This window comes from Pongo pygmaeus, chromosome 4 (genome assembly GCF_028885625.2).
Source record: "Pongo pygmaeus isolate AG05252 chromosome 4, NHGRI_mPonPyg2-v2.0_pri, whole genome shotgun sequence".
NCBI classification, from domain to species: domain Eukaryota; kingdom Metazoa; phylum Chordata; class Mammalia; order Primates; family Hominidae; genus Pongo; species Pongo pygmaeus.
The window spans coordinates 61,504,957-61,516,674 of NC_072377.2; the positions used below are offsets into that span (position 1 = coordinate 61,504,957).

Consider the following 11,718-nt stretch of genomic DNA (forward strand, 5'->3'; position numbering starts at 1 on the left):
TCCTTGTCTGACAGCTTTGAAGAGAGTAGTGGTTCTCCCAGCACAGAGTTTGAGATCTGAGCACAGATATACTGCCTCCTCAAGTGGGTCCCTGACCCCCGAGTAGCCTAACTGGGAGGCACCTCCCAGTAGGGGCTGACTGACACCTCATATAGCCAGGTGCCTCTCTGAGACTAAGCTTCCAGAGGAAGGATCAGGAAGCAACATTTGCCGTTCTGCAATATTTGAGGTTCTGCAGCCTCCACTGGTGATACCAGGCAAACAGGGTCTGGAGTGGACCTCCAGCAAACTCCAACAGACCTGCAGCTGAGGATCCTGACTGTTAGAAGGAAAACTAACAAACAGAAAGGACATCCACACCAAAACCCCATCTGTATGTCACCATCATCAAAGACCAAAGGTAGATAAAACCACAAAGATTGGGAGAAACCAGAGCAGAAAAGCTGAAAATTCTAAAAATCAGACGGCCTCTTCTCCTCCAAAGGGATGCAGCTCCTCACCAGCAATGGAACAAAGCTGGACAGAGAATGACTTTGATGAGTTGAGAGAAGAAGGCTTCAGAAGATCGGGAATAACAAACTTCTCTGAGCTAAAGGAGGTGTTCGAACCCATCACAAAGAAGCTAAAAACCTTGAAAAAAGATTGGATGAATGGCTAACTAGAATAAACAGCATAGCGAAGACCTTAAATGCCTTGATGGAGCTGAAAACCAAGGCACAAGAACTACGTGACACATGCACAAGCTTCAGTAGCTGATTCGATCAACTGGAAGAAAGGGTATCAGTGATTGAAGATCAAATGAATGAAATGAAGCAAAAAGACAAGATAACAGAAAAAAGAGTGAAAAGAAATGAACAAAGCCTCCAAGAAATATGGGACTATGTGAAAAGACCAAATCTACATCTGATTTGTGTACCTGAAAGTGACAGGGGGAATGGAACCAAGTTGGAAAACACTCTTCAGGATATTATCCAGGAGAACTTCCCCAACCTAGGAAGGCAGGCCAACATTCAAATTGGGGAAATACAGAGAATGCCATGAAGATACTCCTCAAGAAGAGCAACTCCAAGACACATAATTGTCAGGTTCACCAAAGTTGAAATGAAGGAAAAAATGTTAAGGGCAGCCAGAGAGAAAGGTTGGGTTACCCACAAAGGGAAGCCCATCAGACTAACAGCTGATCTCTCGGCAGAAACTCTACAAGCCAGAAGAGAGTGAGGGCCAATATTCAACATTCTTAAAGGAAAGGATTTTCAACCCAGAATTTCATATCCAGCCAAACTAAGCTTCATAAGTGAAGGAGAAATAAAATACTTTACAGATAAGCAAATGCTGAGAGATTTTGTCACCACCAGGCCTGCCCTACAAGAACTCCTGAAGGAAGCACTAAACATGGGAAGGAACAACTGGTACCAGCCACTGCAAAAACATGACAAATTGTAAAGACCATTGATGCTAGGAAGAAACTGCATCAACTAACAAGCAAAATAACCAGCTAACATCATAATGACAGGATCAAATTCACACATAACAATATTAACTTTAAATGTAAATGGGCTAAATGCTCCAATTAAAAGACACAGACTGGCAAGTTGGATAAAGAGTCAAGACCCATCAGTGTGCTGTATTCAGGAGACCCATCTCACATGCAGAGACACACATAGGCTCAAAATAAAGGGATGGAGGAAGATCTACCAAGCAAATGGAAAACAAAAAAAGGCAGGGGTTGCAATCCTAGTCTCTGATAAAACAGACTTTAAACCAACAAAGATCAGAAGAGACAAAGAAGGCCATTACATAATGATAAAGGGATCAATTCAACAAGAAGAGCTAACTATCCTAAATATATATGCACCCAATACAGGAGCACCCAGATTCATAAAGCAAGTCCTTAGAGAACTACAAAGAGACTTAGACTCCCACACAATAATAATGGGAGGCTTTAACACCCCACTGTCAACATTAGACAGATCAACGAGACAGAAAGTTTACAAGGATATCCAGGAATTGAACTCAGCTCTGCACCGAGCAGACCTAATAGACATCTACAGAACTCTCCACCCCAAATCAACAGAATATACATTATTCTCAACACCACCTTGCACTTATTCCAAAATTGACCACATAGTTGGAAGTAAAGCACTCCTCAGCAAATGTAAAAGAACAGAAATTATAACAAACTGTCTCTCAGACCACAGTGCAACCAAACTAGAACTCAGGATTAAGAAACTCACTCAAAACCGCTCAACTACATGGAAACTGAACAACCTGCTCCTGAATGACTACTGGGTACATAACGAAATGAAGGCAGAAAAAAAGATGTTCTTTGAAACCGACGAGAACAAAGACACAACATACCAGAATCTCTGGGACACATTTAAAGCAGTGTGTAGAGGGAAATTTATAGCAATAAATGCCCACAACAGAAAGCAGGAAAGATCTAAAATGGACACCCTAACATCACAATTAAAAGAACTAGAGAAGCGAGAGCAAACACAATCAAAAGCTAGCAGAAGGCAAGAAATAACTAAGATTAGAGCAGAACTGAAGGAGATAGAGACACAAAAAACCCTTCAAAAAATCAATGAATCCAGGAGCTGCTTTTTTGAAAAGATCAACAAAATTGATAGACCGCTAGCAAGACTAATAAAGAAGAAAAGAGAGAAGAATCAAACAGATGCAATAAAAAATGATAAAGGGGATATCACCACTGATCCCATGGAGATACAAACTACCATCAGAGAATAGTATAAACACCTCTATGCAAATAAACTAGAAAATCTAGAAGAAATGGATAAATTCCTGGACACATACACCCTCCCAAGACTAAACCAGGAAGAAGTTGAATCCCTGAATAGACCAATAACAGGCTCTGAAATTGAGGCAATAATTAATAGCCTACCAGCCAAAAAAAGTCGAGGACCAGACGGATTCACAGCCGAATTCTAACAGAGATACAAAGAGGAGCTGGTACCATTCCTTCTGAAACTATTTCAATCAATAGAAAAAGAGGGAATCCTCCCTAACTCATTTTATGAGGCCAGCATCATCCTGATACCAAAGCCTGGCAGAGACACAACAAAAAAAGAGAATTTTAGACCAATATCCCTGATGAACATTGATGCAAAAATCCTCGATAAAATACTGGCAAACCGAATCCAGCAGCACATCAAGAAGCTTATCCACCATGATCAAGTTGGCTTCATCCCTGGTATGCAAGGCTGGTTCAACATACACAAATCAATAAATGTAATCCATCATATAAACAGAACCAAAGACAAAAACCACAAGATTATCTCAATAGATGCAGAAAAGGCCTTCGACAAAATTCAACAGCCCTTCATGCTAAAAACTCTCAATAAATTAGGTATTGATTGGACGTATCTCAAAATAATGAGAGCTATTTATGATAAACCCACAGCCAATATCATACTGAATGGACCAAAACTGGAAGCAATCCCTTTGAAAACTGGCACAAGACAGGGATGCCCTCTCTCACCACTCCTATTCAACATAGTGTTGGAAGTTCTGGCCAGGGCAATCAGGCAGGAGAAATAAATAAAGAGTATTCAGTTAGGAAAACAGGAAGTCAAATTGTCCCTGTTTGCAGATGACATGATTGTATATTTAGAAAACCCCATCGTCTCAGCCCCAAATCTCCTTAAGCTGATAAGCAACTTCAGCAAAGTCTCAGGATACAAAATCAATGTGCAAAAATCACAAGCATTCCTATACACCAATAACAGACAAACAGAGAACCAAATCATGAGTGAACTCCCATTCACAATTGCTTCAAAGAGAATAAGATACATAGGAAACCAACTTACAAGGGATGTGAAGGACCTCTTCAAGGAGAATTACAAACCACTGCTCAACGAAATAAAAGAGGACACAAACAAATGGAAGAACATTCCATGCTCATGGATAGGAAGAATAAATATCATGAAAATGGCCATACTGCCCAAGGTAATTTATAGATTCAATGCCATCCCCATCAAGCTACCAATGACTTTCTTCACAGAATTGGAAAAAACTACTTTAAAGTTCATATGGAACCAAAAAAGAGCCCACATTGCCAAGTCAATCCTAAGCAAAAAGAACAAAGCTAGAGGCATCATGCTACCTGACTTCAATCTATACTACAAGGCTACAGTAACCAAAACAGCATGGTACTGGTACCAAAACAGAGATATAGACCAATGGAACAGAACAGAGCCCTCTGAAATAATACCACACATCTACAACCATCTGATCTTTGACAAACCTGACAAAAACAAGAAATGAGGAAAGGATTCCCTATTTAATAAATGGTGCTGGGAAAACTGGTAGCCATATGTAGAAAGCTGAAACTGGATCCCTTCCTTATGGCTGATACAAAAATTAATTCAAGATGGATTAAAGACTTAAAAACCCTAGAAGAAAACTTAGGCAATACCATTCAGGACATAGGCATGGGCAAGGACTTCATGTCTAAAACACCAAAAGCAATGGCAACAAAAGCCAAAATTGACAAATAGGACCTAATTAAACTAAAGAGCTTCTGCACAGCAAAAGAAACTACCATCAGAGTGAACAGGCCACCTACAGAATGGGAGAAAATTTTTCCAATCTACTCATCTGACAAAGGGCTAATATCCAGAATCTACAATGAACTTAAACAAATTGACAAGAAAAAATCAAACAACCCCATCCAAAAGTGGGTGAAGGATATGAACAGACATTTCTCAAAAGAAGACATTTATGCAGCCAACAGACACAGGAAAAATGCTCATAATCACTGGCCATCAGAGAAATGCAAACCAAAACCACAATGAGATACCATCTCATACCAGTTAGAATGGCAATCATTAAAAAGTCAGGAAACAACAGGTGCTGGAGAGGATGTGGAGAAATAGGAACACTTTTACACAGTTGGTGGGACTGTAAACTAGTTCAACCATTGCGGAAGACAGTGTGGTGATTTGTCAAGGATCTAGAACTAGAAATACCATTTGACCCAGCCATCCCATTACTGGGTGTATACCCAAAGGATTATAAATCATGCTGCTATAAAGACACATGCACACGTATGTTTATTGCAGCACTATTCCCAATAGCAAAGACTTGGAACCAACCCAAATGTCCATCAATGATAGACTGGATTAAGAAAATGTGGCACATATACACCATGGAATACTATGCAGCCATAAAAAATGATGAGTTCATGTCCTTTGTAGGGATATGGATGAAGCTGGAAACCATCATTCTGAGCAAACTATCGCAAGGACAGAAAACCAAACACTGCATGTTCTCACTCATAGGTGGGAATTGAACAATGAGAACACTTGGACACAGGGTGGGGAACACCACACACCGGGGCCTGTTGTGGGGTGGGGGGACGGGGGAGGGGGGAGGGATAGCATTAGGAGATATACCTAATGTAAATGACGAGTTAATGGGTGCAGCATACCAATATGGCACATGTATATACATATGTAACAAACCTGCACATTGTGCACATGTACCCTAGAACTTAAAGTATAAAAAAAACAAAAAACAAACAGAAAAACCCCTGCACATCTGTGTGTGGGAACTTTAAAAATCCACAACACAATGGAATAAGAGCTGGATTGTGAAAATAAATGTTTCATTAATTTGATTCTTCATTGATGTCTTTTTTTTTATTAAACCTTATTGCTGGCCAAGGAAAAGACATTCTGCAGTAGAAAGAATACGGGTTTTAAGTGAAACAGATTTAGCTTGGAATCCTAGCTTTGCTGTTTTACTTTGTGGTAACATTGGGTAGGTCATAACCTTTTTGAATTTCCTCATCGATAAAAGGGGGTCATACTCTGAAGCTGATATGAGGATTATATGAGCTAGTCTGTGTGCAGTCCTTAGGACAGAGCCTGGCTCTGCTAAATGCTCCATAAACATTCCCTCTTGTCAATATGTATCCATGTAAAGCCCTGCACAGAGTCTGCACCGAACAGATGCTCCCCTCCCTTCCCCCACCTCTTACTTGCCAATTTTTCTTGTAGCTTAAATGAGAATGGATTTTACCAAAAACCGAGTCACAGTGTTGCGTGCTTTCTGGGATCTGACCTCTTCTCACTCCCTGCAGTGGGTTAAATGGTGGCCCTAAAGATATGTTCTAACCTCTAATCCTGGAACCTGTGGCTATTCCCTTATATGGCAGGAGAGTAAATATGACCTTATATCTGAAAGGATGTGATTAAGCCAAGGACTTTGAGAGGAGGAGTTCATCCTGGATTATCTGGGTGGTCCCTAAATGCAATCACATGCATCCTTAAAGGAGAGGCAGAGGAACTGTGAGACAGGTACACAGAGGAGCGACGCACACAGACGAGGCCAAGTGAAGATGGTGGCAGAGACCAGAGTGATGAGGCCACAGCAGCCAAGGCTGGAAGGACCAGGGAAGATTCTTTCCTAAAGGTTCTAGGAGTAGGCCCCCGCTGACTTTTTTTTTTTTTTTTTTTTGAGGTGGAGTCTCACTCTGTCACCCAGGCTAGAGTGCAGTGGCGCAATCTTGGCTCACTGCAACCTCCACCTCCTAAGTTCAAGCAATTCTTGTGTCTCAGCCTCCCAAGTAGCTGGGACTACAGGCGCGTGACACCACATCCAGCTAATTTTTTATTTTTACTAGAGACAGGGTTTCACCATGTTGGCCAGGCTGGTCTCAAACTCTTGATCCTAGGTGATCTGCCCACCTTGGCTTCCCAAAGTGCTGAGATTACAGGCATGAGCCACTGCGCCTGGCCTGCTGCTGACATCTTGATTTCAGACTTTTGGGCACCAGAACTGTGAGAGGATAAATTTCTGTTGTTTTAAGCTACCCAGCTTGTGAGAATTGGTTACAGCAGCCCAGAGACAATCACACACTGTATTAATCTGGGCTAGAAGACAAAGCCCTTCCTCTCCTTTTCCAGCAACTTGACAAGAGAAACGACCTGTGCAAGAGGGTGGTCCACAGGCCACACAGGTGCGTGCAAACACACCACTCAGCCTGGTCAGGCATATTTCCTCAGAGACCCTGGCAGGGCCAGGCCCTCCTCACCCCCAACAACACAGAGGAGTGGGTGAGGCCCTGAGGCTACCCCCTCCACCCACCGATCCCTCGCCTTTTTTTTTTTTTTTTTTCCTGTTTTCTCTCTCAGGTTTGGGATTCTTTCAGGTGCAGCAAAACTTTTCTTTCCACAAGTCGTGACAAAGCTTATAATGCAAGTATCTTCAGTTACATAATATGTAGACTTTAGCAGGAACCTCTGTGTTCTGTAGTAAATGGCTTTACTACAGGTCGCTTCCTGTGTGTGTGGGCTTTGAGAGGGAACACAACCAGAAAGCACACGTGGGACCAGAAGAGATGTTGCTATGGTGAAAGCTGAAAGCACAAAAGAGAGTCGAGAGTTCTGAAGACCCAGGCTTCCTCCCTCACAGTTTTGCAAAGCCAGCCAGAGACCATGCCCCTGGCCAGTCAAATGATCTGATTGTTAGGACTTCCAGCAGCTCTGTGAATATGTAATATAGTATTATCCACATTCACAGTCAAGGAGACAGAAGCCAGTGGAGATCAACTAGTTTGTGCAAGTTCATGTAACTAGGAAGAGGGCAGAGACAGGACTCGAGCAAATGACCATCTGTCACCAAGACCCTGGCATGCCTCATTGCCTCTAGCTAAAGAGAAATATAGGAAAATGCATGTGGAGGGATTCAGGCTTACCAAATCCACCTTGTTGGAGCCCTGAAGGTCCTTCTGCATCATATTCTTCCACCATTCTCTGGGCCACCATGACCCAGAGTCAGTGCTAGGCCTGGGATTGGCCATGTACAGGAAGCTTCCTATTGCCCTGTTGTATGGATGGAGAACACCTGGGCCTCAGTCCCCTCTGTTGCTATTTAGTGGGTTGTTGTTATTATTATTAGGAAGAACCCAACTTTGAACCTTTCTGTGCTTTAGTTCCCGCATCTGAAATGTGGAAGAGGGGTAGGTTGGATGACTGGTTCTCCATCTTTGCTGTCCATGAGAACTTCCCAAGGAGTATTGGTTGGGCCAACCACTGCAGTTAAACTGGAATCTCCCTGGGTGGGATGCAAGCATCAGCATTTTCAGAATTTCTTCAGATGATTCTTTTTTCTTTTTTTTGAGACAGAGTCTTGCTCTGTCGCCAGGCTGGAGTGCAGTGGCCTGATCTCAGCTCACTGCAACCTCCACCTCCCAGGTTCAAGTGATTTCCTGCCTCAGCCTCCTGAGTAGCTGGGACTACAGGTGTGTGTCACCATGCCCAGCTAATTTTTGTATTTTTAGTAGAGACGGGGTTTCACCATGTTGGCCAGGATGGTCTCGATCTCTTGACCTTGTGATCTGCCCACCTCGGCCTCCCAAAGCACTGGGATTACAGGTGTGAGCCTTGCGCCCGGCCCAGATGATTCTTAAGTACAGCCAATGTGAGAACCAGCAGGTTACCTGATTGCTAAGGTTCTTCCAGCTGCAATGTCTTCTGTCCCCATCTGCATGTAAAGCCAGTGCTACTAGGGTTCACTTATCCAGACAGTAACGATTCATGAAAAACCTTCAACTAAAGCCCCACGCTCAACTTTTCCCGAGAAAGTCACCTCCCTTTGGTTTGTCCAACAATATAATATTTAAAATCTGTATAATGGTCTCAACCCTCATGGTCTTTCATGCTTTTAAGAAAGAGGAAGGATTAATGGGGTAATAAAACTATTCAGGAATGGCTTAGTTAATTATTATTCTAGGTCTTGCTATAAATGGTATCCTAGGTTTCTGAAAAAAATAATGAATGTAATTTAGTCATCCAGCACTAAGCCCTCATTTGATCTGAGGACTGCTACATTCAGGCTGAAGGTAGAGAGATGAGTAGTCTTTTGCACTTCAGAAACTCCCAGTCCAAGGTAATAACAACAGCAATAATAATAACAGCTGCAGCCAAAATGGGAAAATACTTGTTGAATATCAGGCATTGCTAACAGGTGCTTTTTATATGTTATTTTAGATCCTCACAACAACCCTGCTAGGTAAGCATCATTTCCTTCATTGTATTCCTGGGGAAACTAAGGCCCAGAGAGGTTAGGTAACTTGCCAAGGTCACACAGCTAAGAAGTAGCTGATCTGCCATTCTGATCTATGTCTATAAGATTTAAAATCCCATGCTCTTTCCACCATATGATAAAACCTCTAGAAAGAGAGAAAGGATTGAGAAATAGAGATAAAGATGGCAGGGAGAGGGTTAACTTCCATGGGAGAGAATTGGCCCAGGTGGAGGAATTGCTGTGAATTGCTCACATGAAAGGTGTTATAAGAAAATCAGTCTTGTAATTCTGTATCTTAACTATGTTTGGGGCTCAATCCTGTTAGAAGGTACAGCACTGGAACATGTAAATTCATTACGAAGAGCTAGTTCTTCAGTCAGTCCCAGCTCCCTCCAATTAGTCTTCAAAAATAAACCCATTTTGTGTTTTGTGGCTCAGCAACGTCATTTTTCAGCCAGTGTGAGCTCTTTGGTTCTTAGCAGATTTTCACTTTCACTGACTGCCATCAGTGATATAAAATGTACCAGGAGGAGAGGATGGTGGTGGGTACAGCTGTGACAACCCCTTTCTCTATGGTGTTCAGATCCAAACACGGTATGAGCCAGCACGTTCTGAAGGCGCACACACACACACACACACACACACACACACACACAAACACACAAACACACAAACACTATTCCAAATGAGCTAAGACCTGGAGAACATACTATATACATATCTACATTAGCTAACTCAGGAATCTAAATATAAATTTATTTTTGGAGAAACCCACTGGGCCAAAATAATTCACCCACGAAGCCAGATGTAGCTTGAGGGGTAATAAAGATGCTATGGCCTAGAGCAGGAAAAGGGAAAAAAGAATGAAGCAGAACATTTTCTTAATGAGGCTTTTTCAAACCACCATTTCATGTTATAGCCAAAACAGATAAAATCACCAAAGGAACTTAGGATCGTGAAGAATATTCAGAGACTGTAGAAAGTGGTTTAAATATTAGATATTTAAGAAAAGATTCTAAAAAATATTTATTATGTTTATAAAATGGAAATTTCATGTTTATACTAAAAAAAGATTTACTATTACACATAAGTATTACACGAAGATGTATATAAACAGATTGCATATGCAAAATGTATACACATAGACCACATGGCCAAATACGTGATATTATAAGGATAAGTTGATCTCACAGCAACATTTTGATGTGGAAAATTACCTCCACTCCAGAAATTATAAGTAAGGAAGATATACCCTGTCATTGCAAATAATAGCATAGGGATATGTCACTACACAACCTTGGATGAGATAACATATCAACCCGACATAAATACAGGCAACATCTATTCCTGAAAGGAATAAAAAAATGCTTATGAAGATACAGCAATGAGATACTGGGCTAATAGAATGATTAAAAAAATGTGATGTGTTCTTACATTGCTTACTGTAATTTTTAAAAAAGATTTGGAAAAAACAGAATAAAGATGACACTATCTGAAATAGTTGGTGTGCTTGAAATCCAGTTTTTAAAATTTGAAGGTAGGAATACTTCAACAAGATCATAAGTTTATACAACAAATCATAAGCTTATTTTTCTGTTTCAGATGCTTATCAAACTAGAAGTGAACATTTTGAACAGGTTTGTTTTCTAGGTGAAATTCTCTTTCCATATCCTACGTAGCAAATACTCATGCACACCCACACACGCACACACACACACACACGCACACTTCTCTTTCTCTCCTTACAACTGTAAATCCATACCATGAGACTAAGGATGCTAACAACCAAAGAATGTGTTAAAGCAGCATTTTACCTCTTTGCTGATCAAACACAGAAGGGGTGCTGAAATCCATGGTAGCCTGTCTCATCATTTACCATCAGAATGGCAAAAAGCATCCAGGTCTCTAGAGAGGAGAAAACACCATCTCAAACATTACAGTCAATACGACAGTCAGAGGCAGCATCGTTTGCCAAGACCTCTGTTTCAGGATTAAACATGCATCAGAGCTGCAGGTTGTTGTCAAGGCAAGGTGATGAAAATAGGTAAATGCTATTCCTGTAAATACCTGCTAGGAAAAGAGTTACTCTATGGCCTCATTCATCAGCTGTACATGGGCATAATACACCCTCCACCCCCAAATAAATAAACACAATTACTCAAACTCCAAAAAGATAGTAAAATTGTATGGGCCACCTGCCTTGGATCTGGGCTGGGAAAACACAGCAGATCACGGAGCTTCAGCGGCTGGAATGTCGCTTTACACCAACAGAAATCTGAATGGGTGAGTGAGGATTCACAGGGCCAGACAGAGCATGTGCAAAGCTGCCAATGCAGTTCGCATTCGGCTGTGCTCTTGGTGGAGTGAGAACTGCATTTGGGTCACGTGAGCAGAAAGTGCCATCTCAATGGAATAGGACGTAAATATTGTAGCAGGAGGCTGCTGGCCATGTGCTGTGTGGAGTAATTATCCATGTTGGCAGTCTTCTTCACTCCCCTTTCAGCTCCGTTCTCCAATTGACAGGGAGGATAGGGAAAGGTGTCATTTGAAAGGCGACATTTCAAATGTCAAGGCTCGAGTGTCTGTGGTGATAAAATTAAGACAGTCTGCAGTCACAAGGATGTTTATTGTAGCATTACATGTAGTAAAACCTGAAAAATCACCCGC

The 11,718-nt window shown here is 41.6% G+C and overlaps 1 protein-coding gene across 1 annotated transcript in view; it reads right to left on the minus strand.

Moving 5' to 3' along the window:
- Positions 1-10,956, minus strand: part of ANKRD55 (ankyrin repeat domain 55) — a 136,640-nt gene extending 125,684 nt beyond the window's left edge. Inside the window, exon 1 of the mRNA XM_054487992.2 lies at positions 10,866-10,956. Within this exon, the coding sequence (XP_054343967.1) occupies positions 10,866-10,923 (58 nt within the window). The 5' untranslated portion in view covers positions 10,924-10,956. The remainder of the gene's footprint in view (positions 1-10,865) is intronic.
- Between the last annotated feature and the right edge of the window lie 762 nt (positions 10,957-11,718).